The sequence below is a fragment of the Mesitornis unicolor genome, unplaced genomic scaffold (genome assembly GCF_000695765.1).
Source record: "Mesitornis unicolor isolate BGI_N332 unplaced genomic scaffold, ASM69576v1 scaffold25080, whole genome shotgun sequence".
NCBI classification, from domain to species: domain Eukaryota; kingdom Metazoa; phylum Chordata; class Aves; order Mesitornithiformes; family Mesitornithidae; genus Mesitornis; species Mesitornis unicolor.
Genome location: NW_010159308.1, coordinates 2153 through 16208, shown reverse-complemented (window position 1 = coordinate 16208; position 14056 = coordinate 2153). Strand labels below are relative to the sequence as shown.

At 35.6% G+C, this 14056-nt stretch overlaps 1 protein-coding gene across 1 annotated transcript; it reads left to right on the top strand.

Annotated features, from left to right (window-relative positions):
- Nucleotides 1-248: 248 nt before the first annotated feature.
- On the top strand, nt 249-13661 carry GOPC (golgi-associated PDZ and coiled-coil motif containing). Its single transcript, XM_010186292.1, has 8 exons — nt 249-413; nt 3067-3231; nt 9261-9436; nt 9717-9882; nt 10752-10847; nt 11509-11673; nt 12347-12527; nt 13051-13661. The coding sequence occupies exons 1-8, from the start codon at nt 249-251 to the stop codon at nt 13167-13169; spliced, it is 1233 nt and encodes a 410-aa protein (XP_010184594.1). The 3' UTR covers nt 13170-13661.
- Nucleotides 13662-14056: the final 395 nt, after the last annotated feature.

Genomic DNA, 14056 nt, shown 5'->3' with positions numbered 1-14056 from the left:
GTTAGCAGAAACAATGCTGTCACCTTGCAGTATGATACTTGCTAACGTGCCATAATTGCTAATCTGCAGTTGTTTACTGCTCTAGTTACAGAAGCGTTCTTCTTTGTCTGAATCAGTGAGTTACTATTGAAGGATGTTATGAAAGTAAACGTACTGCTTTCTCGTTGACCTCTGCACCTTACTGTTCTCCAGTGAAAGTTTCTGTTCTCTATTTGTTGTTTGGTGGCTCTTCCTAAGCTCTCCCAACCATGAAGCTCAGTGGGCTCCTGTGGGTGGATGTTCATTTCTTTTGCCTCCAAGTGGCTTTTCCACAAATCCTAGAGCAGTCTCAGGTGACCTTCAAAATCCATGACATCTCTCCATCGACAGTCTCATTGGAGAGTGCATCCAAAAAGCTGCCACTTAAAGGATTGGTACAGTCGCTTGTGCAACATTAATTTATCCTCGTTGTGCTTATGCAAATTGGAACATTGTAATGCTGCAATCTGGCACCATCTTTTTCTGTAGAACCCCTGCCTCCTGCAGTGCATGGTGCTCTGGGAAGGAGTGGCCTTACTTCCAAAATTGAATGCAGAGCTGTTGAATTTCCAGTGGTCTTTCTGTATGATTCATTTGTAATAAAGTAAGGGAATGCAGATTAAAAAAGAGTGCAAGTAGGAGTAATATAAAGGAGAACAAAGTGAGCTGGCCAAACTGAGAAAAGCAGAACTTCTGTGAAATAATGTCAAGATTTGCCAGCCTTCACAGAATTAGTTCACAAGATTTGAAACCAGCTTACTGTGTTTGATTTTGGTGTGACTCTTGTATCTGCATCTGTTTCTGGGAGTAGATTTATGAGTTTTCATAAAATAGAAATAGATTACTTCCATGATGCACAATCATACCATTTCTCATTTTGCTCTCTTTTTTAAAACAGCAGGATAGAAATTTAAATCCTAGGTCATTTGCAGAGTACTATTTTTTTATGATGAGTTTGATGGTCTTTGTGATCCCTTTGGAGCATCATAGGTGTTGCAAAACTGGTAGCCATTATTCTTGCTACTTTGTAATTTGCACAGGGAAATATGCCCCCCCCCCCGAACTCTTTTCTGTTCCTGATATACCATTCTCTACAAGGTGAGGCTGGACAATATTAAACTGGTTAAATTAAATTTATATTAAATTTATCTGTTTTGCCAGTTTCTGCTTCTCTAGGCATTTTGAATTAGAATGGGTGTTTGTGTATGTGTGTATATATATAAAAAAGTAACAAAAGTTAGTATGTTACCTGTTAGCACCTGTTTTAAAGGAGGAAGACGTTAGTGGTCTTTTTTAAAAGTAGGAGGAATATAATGTATAATGATATAATAAGAACAAATAATAATGAAGTAGAAGTAATATTGTTGTATGTGATGTGAAATTGTGACTGGGTCAAACTGTGCCTTTATTATTAAGGTCTTAGTTGTCTGCTCTGTACTGTATCATCACCCATGCTGGTGATAATTTTTTTTAATTTTTTTTTTTTTTTGCTACTTTAGTTCAGGTGTGTGTCTGCGTTTGTTTGAGGGTAGCTAATCCATAGCAGAGAGACTTTGGCAGTGGCTGGTCAGTGGAAGAACAATGCAGTTTTGTCAGTAACCCATTTCTCTAAAATTATATGGCTCTATGGTATTTGAAATGTCATCTTACTGTAGAAGGCAATTTCTGCTTTAGAGTTCTGCGAGGGCTGACAAATTACCCAAGTTTTTTGTCGTTCTGGCAGTTGAAAGGTGGGAATGTGTGCAGCCCCATTCTTTGACAAAAAGTAAATGCTAACCTGGTCTGTTGAAGCTCCATCTAAGTGGGCAGAGAGAGGTGATTCTGCTCTGCTGTGGGGAATCTGGTCTGAAATCAGCAGAGCTCATGGGCAGGGCATCTCCCACCCTCCGGTCCTGGAGATGTGGGGGCAGGAGACATAGCTGGGCACAGGAAGGGAGATCATTCTTCTTGGCAACAGCAAGCTGGAGATTGGCTTGACCCATCTCATCAACTTGCACTCTAATTTGGGTACTCTGAGTCACCTTTGGAAGAGCCTACTTATGTCTGATAATTATTCTGGAAGCTTAAGGAGGCTGTACATCTAAATTACATACCTAAAGTTAGACCCAGTAAGTACTCCCCACTGATAGTCAAATAGTTCCTGCTTTTTTTTTTGACCTTGTTTTTTTCTTTTTTGGCCTTTTTCTTTTTTTTTGTCCCTTTTTTTTTTTTTTTTTTTAAACTGATACAGAGCTTTTAAAGCAGTGACTGATGTAGTTGAATGCGGTGGTCATTGGCTTGCAGTTTGATACTCAGCACAAATTTGAACATTAGTATAATGTTATTAACATATCTGAAATAGACTACTTTAATATCAGAGATTTTTGAAGAATCAGTAACTTCTCTGTTTTGCTTTTTAGTTCCAAATTTTTGGAAGCAAAAATGTAATCTGGGAATTTACTGAAAAATATTAAGCGTGATTAAAATTCCCCTCCCCTGAGTTCATCTTCTGTGTTGGTTTTGGTTTTTTGTTTGGTTGGGTTTTTTCCAAATAGTAGCTTTAAAGTTTCTGTAAATGTCTTTTATCTATCTATCTATCTATCTATCTATCTATCTATCTATCTATCTATCTCACAAAATGCTACTTAACTTAAGGATAACATGTACCCTGGTAAACATAACATGTTAGAACTTGTTATTTTATTTCAGATATACAGACTACATGTAACTGTATTTAAAATGTTTCAAAATCACTTTTTTAAGAGTTAATAACTACTCCTTGTTTTCTACAAATGCATTTTGCAGTAACTACTGTTACTTTGAGCAGTTTGATGGCTTGATGCTGGGTCTGTGGATGAATGAATTTGGCGGCAGCTGGGAAGTAGAAAAGCCTGCAAATGGTCAGTGCTTAAGCGGGTCTGCAGAGGAACTTGTGACAGCATGTACCTGTATCTGCATTATACTGTGTATAGCATATATGTACCAGCAAATGATGTATCTATGTATCACAGTTCTGATGACCCTATTTAATTATTGCTCTAATTACTACGATGGGTTATGTCTTTGCAGGCACAACTAGTTGATCTGAAGTCTGAACTGACGGAGACGCAGGCAGAGAAAGCGGTGTTGGAAAAGGAAGTGCATGATCAGCTTTTGCAACTCCACGCTGTTCAACTTCAGCTACATGCCAAAACTGGTCAGAGTGTTGATTCTGGGGCTATTAAGGCAAAGCTGGTGAGTATGGTGACTTGAATGGAGGATTGTTTTATACATGCTTTCTCCTGGCTGAAGTTCTTCCTTGGAAGGTGTGAATAAGTTGGCTACAAGTTTTCACATTAAAAATGATAGAGTTAACTTTCTCTTTTTTTGAGAACATTTAAGGTTGTTAGCAACCATTAAAATAACATAAGTAACATCAGAATAACGAATAAGAGTTTAAGGAGTTGTTTTTTGCATAAACAGTTTTTTAGTGGTTTCTTAAAATAGAATAAGAAAATAATTTGGTGGCTTATAAAGCTTTTCTGGAGACAGAAGTTGCGAAAGATACTAATATACAAATACAATCAAATCTTCATGTATCTTAAAAAAACCTAAAGTGAGAGAAGCCTATTGTTTTTATTGTAGTTATACTCTGATAAGAGTAAGAATGGGATTGCTTTGCCATACAGAAAGAATAGATTGCATCACAGTCGTCTCTGTATTGTCATTCTTTAAGAATGCTGCGGATGCAGCTACAATGCTGTCCATTGCTACATGCAGCAGACAGTCATAAAAGAACTCAATAAAGCACCGATAATTTTGTATGATATGTTTTTAGAAACTTAGACCTTTACAAGGTCTGCCAAAAGTTAACAATAGTTTGTGCAATTAGTTGGCATTGACTGATAACCAGAGTGTAGTCTGCCTTGCTACTGGCTGCAGCACAGATTCAAGCTCTGATACTGAGGCTTTGTAAATTAGAAAAGTAATGTTGTATCGATTGTGGTTTCTGTTGGCATAAAGCAAAGCCTCGCTCTCTGGCTGTTTTAAAAAAATGCTTCTCAGGTTGGTTGCAAATACCTAGTCCCAGCATGTGTGCAACATTAGATTAGTCACTTCTACTATTATGTTCTGTTAAGTAATGTATAATAAAACACAGTAATAGGCTATAAGGCTTAAAGACTATCTAGGCTAATCACTGAATAAAAGGAGTAACCCAAATTCTTCCTGTTTCTGATCTAAAAGCTGTTATTGAATTAGATCTATGTTTCTAGGTCTACAAACTTGTGTATTCAGTAAAAGAGTAACATTTTTCTGGATTGTCTGCATATAATTTTTTACGTATTGAATTAGAATTTAAGAATGATGAAGTTTCTTCAGAGCTGTTAATAATTTTCATAGCTCTGTAAAAAAGCATTAGTTAGTTATCACCATCATTTTGTAAGTGTTAGGCTGCAGGTTTACATGTAGCAAAGTTTTTAAGCCAAGCTGAGTCATTTTGGTCCCAAAATTTTATTAGTGAGGCATAACTTCTGAGAGACACAGAGAGTAATACTTTGAACATTTTTGTTTCCCCTTGCCTTTTTATGAACAATTTCTGAAGATACATTATATCTTCATGCTTTTGACAGCAGTTTTTTCCCCACAGGTTACAACAAATACATTTTTGCTTGCACTGTTTCAGATTTTATCTGTGTTGAAATTGAATTTATTAACAGCCTGAACTGATATTCTTTCCTTAATTCCAGTTAGTTCCTCCTTTGTCATAAACATCAGGGTTAATCTTTTGAGTTTGTTTTACCTTGCCTTTAGAGATTTCATAGCTCTAATGGAGAGAAACTCACTTTTATCTGTTCCAAATACAGAAGGCTCTGAAAGCCCGGGCAGCTTGAACAGGCAAAACGGAAGTTGCTTAAATGACATTAAAATGAGAAATCTGAGTTGTAGGTAAATAAAAACTATCATGCTGACCTGCTGGCAGTCAGAAAGCCTCTGGGGGCAAAGAGGGACAGTGTCAACATGATATGCGATGGGGAAATGAAGTTCTGCACGAGTTAATTTCCTGCTTGCTTTGGTAATGACAACCACTCTTGTTTGTACACTCAGCATAAATGGATACTCTGCAAACTGTATAACTGTACATAGTGGTCAACTAAGACATTTTTAAATGATTGAAATTGCTAAGCAGTTGATGACATCATGGAGTTCAGGCTGAATCCCTTTTTAGGAGTGGTTTATCTGCTTAGTACAGGCACTCTGTAAGAGTATGAAGTTTCCTAGTGAAATTTTTATTCTTGAGTGCTGCAGTTGATATATCTTTTTTGCTACTTCTCCCTGTCCTTTTTATCTCTCTTGTAATGCATATTTTGTTACTCTTTCTGAAAGGAAAAAATAAAAAATTATGTATAAGAGATGCCATGTTACATAATATATTTTCTGTGATACTTTCAAAGCTGCTTTAATGCATTTCACATTATCTTGCTATTCTTTATAGAGATCCTTGGTATTTTACGAGAAAGTACTGTTTAAATACTACAATAAGGTTAAAATTTTTAGTGCAATTTTTAATAACTTTAACTGCAAAATACCAGAATTGCTGTGAAGTACAATTACAGAAATGTGCTTGTTCTTTATGCCTTCTAATGGAATACACAATCTGCTGGTAAATTTCTTTTGGAATAAGTAATTTATGTTGTTGCATTTTCTTGAAGTTCCTATTACCTGTTTCTCTAATTATGGAACTCTTTTCTTCTGTCTTAAGTCTGTCCTTTCTGTGGATGAAATGGTAAGTATGTTGATTGCCTTTTATTTTATGTTTAAGCAGTGCTTTTGTTTTGTGCAACAACTTCTAAATGTGGCGTCAGAAACTGGCAAAACAGATCTGGCTTTTTCCTTCTACCTCTCTGTTGGCAAGATCTTGTGTAAAGGATTTTCTTTGCATTTTAGTTTTCCTTTCCTCGTTTTGGCGCCCTCTGTGTTTTATTTATGATTGTTACAGCTAATTTGAGGTGATATCTGACAACTAGATATTCTGAAAGTTTGTTCTGGCAGTATCTCAAAAATTTTTAATGTCTTACACAATTTCTAAAGCATAAACACGGTACGCATCTGTCAGTGTAATATGAAGTATTTTACATATTGTATTTTTTAAAAATTCTGTCCATTTTCCTTATTTTCTGTTTTCTCAGTTCTTTTTTATGGGCATGATTTAATATGATTTACTGGCTTGTGTGTTAGCCTACAGCATGCAAGCTCAGTAATACATAGTTAAGAAGAAACAGTGGTGCAAAGTTAACTTTCATCGTCTTTCATGGTGATAGACTTGAAAGGTTTTAAAACAGCTTTTCCACTTTTATTACATTATATACCTCATTATCATTGCTCGGTATTTGCTCTTTGAAAAGTCACAGAATAGCTGGTAACTGTGAGCTTTGATCTTCAACGAACGTTGCAGATGCATTTTCAGTTCAGTGTTTTTTTATATTACTTACAGAAAACAGTTTTTTTTTCTGTGTTGCAGAACCTCTACGATACTATGAACACTAGAAAGCATTAAATAGTTCTGTAACTTCCTCACTTTTTAGAAGACTTTTAAAGCCCTACCACACTTCATGACAGTCGGTCAAAAAAAGACATGTTCTTTCAGTACGTCTTCAGATATTTTGTATTGCAGACCTTTGACTTTTCTGTCAGTTGGGGACAGTCCGGAGCATTGCTAAGAATGGCTTCTGGGTATAATTTTCTACCTCAGTCACAGAGTAGTAGTCATAGTAATGCAGAAAGTAGGAAAAAACAATTATATGGAGTTACATTGTTCCTCATACTTTAGGTATAACATTTAAAATGCATGACTAAAAGAAATATAACATTTGACTTTCTGTTTAAATTTAAATGATGAATCAAATTAAGAGAAAATAAATGGAAAATTTTAGTCTTGACAAGAGTTTTTAAGCTAGCTACTTAGTATAAATACAGTAAAGTGTGCTATATGGAATTTGCTAGGGTAAGCAAATATCTTGAATCACTTTAGCAAATCACTTTTCTGGGGAAGGTTGGAATTTTTCTCCCAAGGTGTATTTTGGATACACCAAGGAACTTGTACATCTCTAAAGCTTTTTTCTGAATAGAAAACAGGACTGGTACATTCTGACAAATTCTTGGCAAAGATATTATGAATTTTTAGTTTGACTTTTTATTCAGTAGGTAAATCATTAAATTATCCAGTGAGGAAGAAAATGGAGGTTTGGATATGAATAATAAACCTTCATGTCTTTCAAATTCCAATCTGTCTCTTTATATTTGTCAAATAAAAGATGTTCTAAAAGTGAGTGCATGTACAAATGGGGGGCCTGTGCTACATAGAGCAGTATTGGCAGTATGTACACAGCTAACATTAGTGTTACAAGAACACTGTGCCTGTATATAGACTCTCCAGCTGCTGTAAAAGTAGTGTTATGTCTGAACTGTGACCCTTCTTAAAGCCAAATTGCATGGCAGAAGCACTGCAGCGTGTTGGCACTCCTGAATTCTTGTATTTGCCCTTGGCTACTGACAGTAGATGTGAATTAAAATAGCCCAAGGCCATCATAATAATAGTGAGAATTGGCATTATTTTAGTAACTCGTATTCTTTGAATGTAGATTAGCCAAAATTCTTGGTTTAGGAGTGATCCTGTGGTTCAGAAAGAGATTTGTTGAAGAGTCATCCCACAAGACAGCTCCCAGAAGAGGCTTTGTGTGACAGGTTTTCTAACGTGCACGTGGAGTCAAACCTGATCTGAAACTGGGTCAATATGGGAATTACAGGAGGCGAAATGCCAGTGATTTCAAGCAGTCTTTTTGCTACTCCTGAGCAGTATGCTGGATAATTCTTGGCCACTATGCATATACATGTGACATACTCCATTTATTTCACCCAATACAGAGTTGTCTTTCTGGCAAATAGCTATAAATGCCTACATAAACTTACTGTGAAAATACCTCTCTTTAGAAGGACCAACCTTGCTTAATGTATCTCAAATGTGGTAATGTCAGCCATATTCATGGTTTTATATCCAGGCTTGGAATAGTGATTAAGCATTTTGACAATTTGGTAACAGATTTGTCTTGCCAGTTCTGTAGAATTTTGGTTTTGTCGTATTGCTTCTTTAGTAGCACCTTCTGGTTTTATTTGTTTAATAATGTAATTGGTAGAAGTACAATGAAAACTTCTAAATGTCTTGAAAAATGTGTTATCGTGAACTTAGCTTTTGTTACTATTTCAGTTTACATTTTTAAAAGGAAGCAGTAATAGATCTTGTATCTCTACTATTTTCCTGGTTTGTGGTGGGTTTTCTTCTCATTTTGTAAAAGGGATATAAAAATAGATACAAAATACACAAGTAATTAAAGGTGCTCTTCTTAAAGTAGATTTTGTAGAATAGCAATCTGAGTTGACCTTACTAATTCCTTTGACTCCAGTACTCTGGGTATTAGAAAAGATGACTGTGCATTTTCTCTACATTTGAGAATGGACCACAATGGAAATAATTTGTATTTCCATAATTCCTTTTTCGTGGGAGCGAGGGCAGGTACATTTCTTAGAGTGGTTTTTATGTGGTTTTTGTTTGTTTGATTATTTTTTTTAACAAAGCTATTTTGCACTAACTTATCTTAAGTTTTGTCAGGGTAGGCATCTTCATGTGTAGAAACTCTGGCTTTATTTTTGTGGTCTTCAGAGTCTGATTTGGAAATGTCCTTGGCTGGACATTTCTTGGTTGTTTGCATGAAAAGACTTACCATTTTAAGGATATGTAGACTTAGAAAACATTTCCTTGACATCTAATCATATTAAAAATCATATTAAAATAGTTAAAGAATATATAAAATAGAAATATTTATTGATTTTCATTTTTACAATAATCTTTAATTGTATCAATCTTCTGTTTGAACACAGGAAAAAAATAAGGATGATATTAAGGCGACTTAAATTCTGCCACTTACGTGTGACAGAGAGAAGCACTGTTGCTAGTTTCAGTCCTTGGACTTTGAACTAGTATATGCATTTTGTGCTAAGGAGTTGTAAGGTGAATAAAAACTCTGTCAGGAGCACAAAGTTGAATCCCAGAGAGGAGTATGCAAACCACTAGCTGCAGTGCCAGAGTCCTTGCTTTTATATTTTTCCTGCATGTGTATCCTGTACACAGGAGAGTCACTTCACACTGTGTGCGCAAAAGCAGTAAGTGCTCTTTCATTATCAACTTTGATAAAACCTTTCAACTTTTTTATTATTATTTTTTTAATAAGGAGAGAGAACTTGAAGCTAACAAGAAAGAGAAAGTGAAAGAAGCTCAACTGGAAGCTGAGGTGAAGTTGCTGAGAAAGGAAAATGAAGCTCTTCGTCGACACATCGCTGTGCTTCAGGCTGAGGTTTATGGAGCAAGATTGGCAGCCAAGTATTTAGATAAGGAACTAGCTGGAAGGTATGTAAAGTCAATCTGTGTCCCATAGCATGAGGTGGTTTGTGTAGTTTTCTTCCTTTGCATCCCTAAGGGCAGGTCTAAAGTTAAGACTAAGCAGGTAAAGTGTCACGTTTGCAGTTAACTGAACAAAAGGAAGAAACAAAAAATCCCTGCAGTTTTTGCACTTGCTGTAGTTGCTGCGTGACTGTGCTGTATCCAGACGAAGTCTATGAGTTGTACAATGCACTGATTTTTCAGTTGTAATATAGCATGTTGTTTTACTCTTTTTGTCATTATGTAGGGTCCAGCAGATTCAGTTACTGGGCCGCGATATGAAGGGACCTGCTCATGACAAGCTCTGGAATCAGCTTGAAGCAGAAATCCACCTTCACCGTCACAAAACAGTTATTAGAGCTTGTCGGGGTCGGAATGATCTAAAGCGACCAATGCAAGCACCACCAGGACATGTAAGTGGAAAAGATCAGCCATTCCTCTATAATTTCCAGCATTGGTGGAAAACAGTTATGAGTTATTTCTTCTTTTTTTGTGTTTTTTTTTTTAACTTCAATATTGTGTTCTTTCAAATGTCACTTTTAAATATATAATTCTTTTGTATGCTGAAGGACAGTTCCACGCTGAATAGCACATCCCCAGAAATGACCCATGAAAGATGATACAATTCCTTTGACTTACCTAGGAACACCCAGTCCTTTTGAAAACTGAGCTTTTGCTGTGTGTATGTATAAATATTAGTTTAACAGTGTAATTTGTTACCTGGGTTTCAAAATGTGGAGCTAACTTATTTACAAAAAACAACTAGAATAACACTTTTAGGAATAGACTGAACTTATAATAAAAATAAACTTGAATAAACTTCTTCCTTGGAACTGTATGACATCATCTTCTACCATTTGATTATTTTGAAATTTTGGTTTACATAATAGAACTTTTTGGCAGTTATCAGCGTTCCTTCATGTTGTCCCTTATATTTTTACTATGTGTCTGATTTTGTTCCTTTGAAGTTAAGTTTAGTATTGTATATCACTCAGCACTGACACAATTGAAATAATTATTCTAATCAGGAGTGCATTGAACTCCGTGATCTTAAAGGTCTTTTTCCAACCCAAGTGACTCTATGATTCTGTGATTTCATACCCTGTCTGTAAAGGGGCTCTGCAAGTTTGCCTACCTGGAGCTAGTCTAAAACTGATGCTGGTATACTGCTTATATACAATTTAAAAAAAACCCAAAACCAAACAAAATGGAAATGCAGAAAAGCATCATGTTTTGACTTGCACATTTATATTTATACTGTGTTTGTTTTCTGTCAAACTAGGATCCTGATGCCTTAAAGAAGAGTCAAGGCGTTGGTCCAATCAGAAAAGTTTTGCTAGTTAAAGAAGACCATGAAGGACTAGGAATTTCAATCACAGTAAATACTTGCATTTATTTTCATGACACAGAAACAGCAATTTAAATTTGTATCTGTACTTCTGTAAAATATGTGAATTGGTGAATGTATTGTTAGAACATATGAAAAAAAAACATACGCAAATTCATATTTATGGTCATAGAACTTGAAGAGTCATTTTGATAGATCAGGAAATAGGTAACTGCTACTTTATGTAAAACTTAAGATTTCAACTTATGTTTAGGGTATAGACACTTCAGCAGATTAGCCAGTGGTGAATTTCAGGTGTGATAAGCCTGCTGAAAACAGAAACAATTTGGGAATGAACTTCCAAAGCTAAGCTGTTGCGATTGTAACTTTTTTAAAGTATCGGTATTGGCATCTCACACCTAACAAAAGCTGTATTAATTTTATACAACAAATTTTGAAAATTCTGACTATTATACTTTGATTCTAAATATTAATATTGTTTCATGCAAATCAAGATGTTGCCTGATAAGCTTTTTTTAATGAGGCTTTGATGTTGTCTCATCAGCTTGTATATGATTCTATACTTTTATTATTATTCAGAATTGTTTCCTTTGACTCTTTGAGTATATATTTGAAATCTGTCCATTCTTTTGTGGGGAGAAGAATTAAGGGAAGAATCTCATGTATTCAGATTTATTTTTTTTTTTAATAGGGTGGGAAGGAGCATGGCGTTCCAATACTGATCTCTGAAATACATCCTGGACAGCCTGCTGATCGGTGTGGAGGACTGCATGTTGGTGATGCTATTCTGGCAGTAAATGGAGTTAATCTAAGAGATGCAAAACATAAAGAAGCTGTAACTATTCTTTCCCAACAGGTCAGTTGGGACCTAGTATACTTAGGCACATTTTGGTGCTTCCTGTGTTCTGCCTGTTGAATTACCTTGAATTGTAAAGTTTTCTGTTAAGCGTTATGCTAAGCTACAGCAATTCCTGAAGCTGTATCACCTTACACTTTAATCCTCTTATGTCTTGCAATTTAAGGAGAAAAATGCTGAGTCAGTACTGGCTCAGTTAAACCCATGTATTGGCTAATGAACCTTCAGTAAGGCTGATGGAAATCTTCTCGTTACATTGCCCCACAGAAATAATTATTTAGTGACATATGTTTTATTCTTTTGTGTCTGGACAGCTCCAGCCAAACAATACTTCTCATACTTTGTGGTCTAGAATCTTCTTCCTGCCTTCCTTCCCATTTTCAGACAGTTAATAGGTACACTTAATTTATCAGAAAACTTGTTAGAAGTCACTGTTTGAAATGTATTGGCTCATAACTAAGAACTTCGGGTAACCTTCTTAAATCTTAGCTATAGAGCTGTACCTCTTTAGTCAGTAAAAACTTAATTTGGATACATATCCAAAGTATTCAGTGCAACTATAAATGCATTTACAACAGTAAAATGTATTTGTTTCAGTAACCTAGTTCATCTCAGTAATCCTATACATAGCTGTGCAGTAGTAAGTAAATGTGTAATTTTTGTTGCATTTTAGAGAGGCGAGATTGAATTTGAAGTAGTGTATGTTGCTCCAGAAGTTGATTCAGATGATGAAAATGTAGAATATGAGGATGAGAGTGGACACCGTTATCGTTTATATCTTGATGAATTGGAAGAAGGTGCAAATTCAAATTCTAATAGGAAAGAGGCAAACGTGGATGTTAAACCCTCACAAGGTAAGCTTTCTGAAATGTGTTACGTGCAGTTTAATTCTGAAGTCTCCATATGCGAACCAATTTCTGGAAAACAGTTCTTATATTCATTGTAAAATTAATCTACTGTTACTTCAGTTAACCTGCTAGTCAGCTCTCAGCTCTTTTGGTTGGTCCCTCACTTATTGGCCTGGTTTACTTACAGACAACTGGATTAACTGAATTAATTTGTGCGGTTTTTTTGTGATCACCTTTTCCCTAAGGTTGAAATTCAAATTTATTCTTATCTTTTCTTGACTCTGGTCAAGGAGTAGTTAATTCCCCTTAACACTTTATGCTGTTGGCTTCTTCAAATGCATTTTTTTAGAGAAGAGAGGTATAGAAACAGTTCCCATGTTCCTGTCATACTTTGTTCTGCGAAAAGCCTATTAGCTCTTATTTTAGTTGTCATTTCAGCACGCTTTCCAATTTCTGAAACAAGGCTCACTGATCTGTCCTTCCCAAGTTTACTTCTCTTCCTTAAATAAAATTTCTTTTTAACTTGCAGTGTTTGATAAGAAACCAAGTATTGATGGACATGAAAATGGAGACCTGGGGAATTCAGTTGAAGCTCCGTTAGAAGACACTGCACCCAAATTAGCCCGTTCTGCTGAGTCTTTATCCTAAAATCAAACAAAAAAATCAACTGGACATATCCCATCTTTGGGAACAATCGATAATCAATTTGACTGCTCCAAGTTGCATATACGAGTGTAGGTTGTAAAAGGTTGGTTAAATGTCAAAGGGAACTGTATTCCTGTGGCCTGGAAAAAAGGCGGTTACCTCAGGGCTTCATTGTGAGCAATTCTAAATGTGGAAAACTGTCTTTTACGTGACACAACGGTAGTTATCTAACACATAGCATGTGAAATGAATTTTCTTTTAATAATAAGCACCAAAGCATGGGATTTCTAAAAAGGATAACCTCAATACATTCAACTTTTAATCTCATTGATGTCCCCAAGGAAGTAGAAAAAGATGTAGCCAGCTTCATTTTGACCCTTTGATGTTTTAAAGAGACAACCTATGTTCAGTTTGGTGTGAAAACAGGCTTTAACTCTAGAAGGATGAGGCAGGGAATTGTGCCATTGCATCCATGAGTTTTGTACTTAGGATTTTTGAATTGTAACTTTTAAAAGAAAGCTTTCTTTTTTCCTCAGAAAATTAAAACTCAGAGCTATTATTCGAGCAGAGACCATCAAAACCCAAATGAGACAGTGAAGTACTTGCTAATCGTGATGCTTCAGCCTATAATCATTTTATGAGAGATTTTTAGCACTCTTGTTTTAATAAATTCACTGCCAATTGTTCCATTTGAAACTTGCTCCAAAAGTATTTAAACAGAGTATTATGGGATTTTAAAAGCAAAATGAGTTTAAAAAATATTCACAATTATGTGAGCCCTTTGGTATTTTTTTTTCTGAGCATCATCAACTTTTGTGTTCATTCTTGAATGGATATGGTTACTGCTAATGTGTAGTGGTTTGAGCTGGCCGTTGTTACCTTGACCTTAT

Coding starts and splice junctions, on each gene's coding strand:
- GOPC (XM_010186292.1), top strand. CDS start 249: ATGAAGCTCAGTGGGCTCCTGTGGGTGGATGTTCATTTCTTTTGCCTC. Junction 10,848..11,508: donor GACTAGGAATTTCAATCACA/GTAAATACTTGC, acceptor TTTTTTTAATAG/GGTGGGAAGGAGCATGGCGT. Junction 12,528..13,050: donor GGATGTTAAACCCTCACAAG/GTAAGCTTTCTG, acceptor TTTAACTTGCAG/TGTTTGATAAGAAACCAAGT.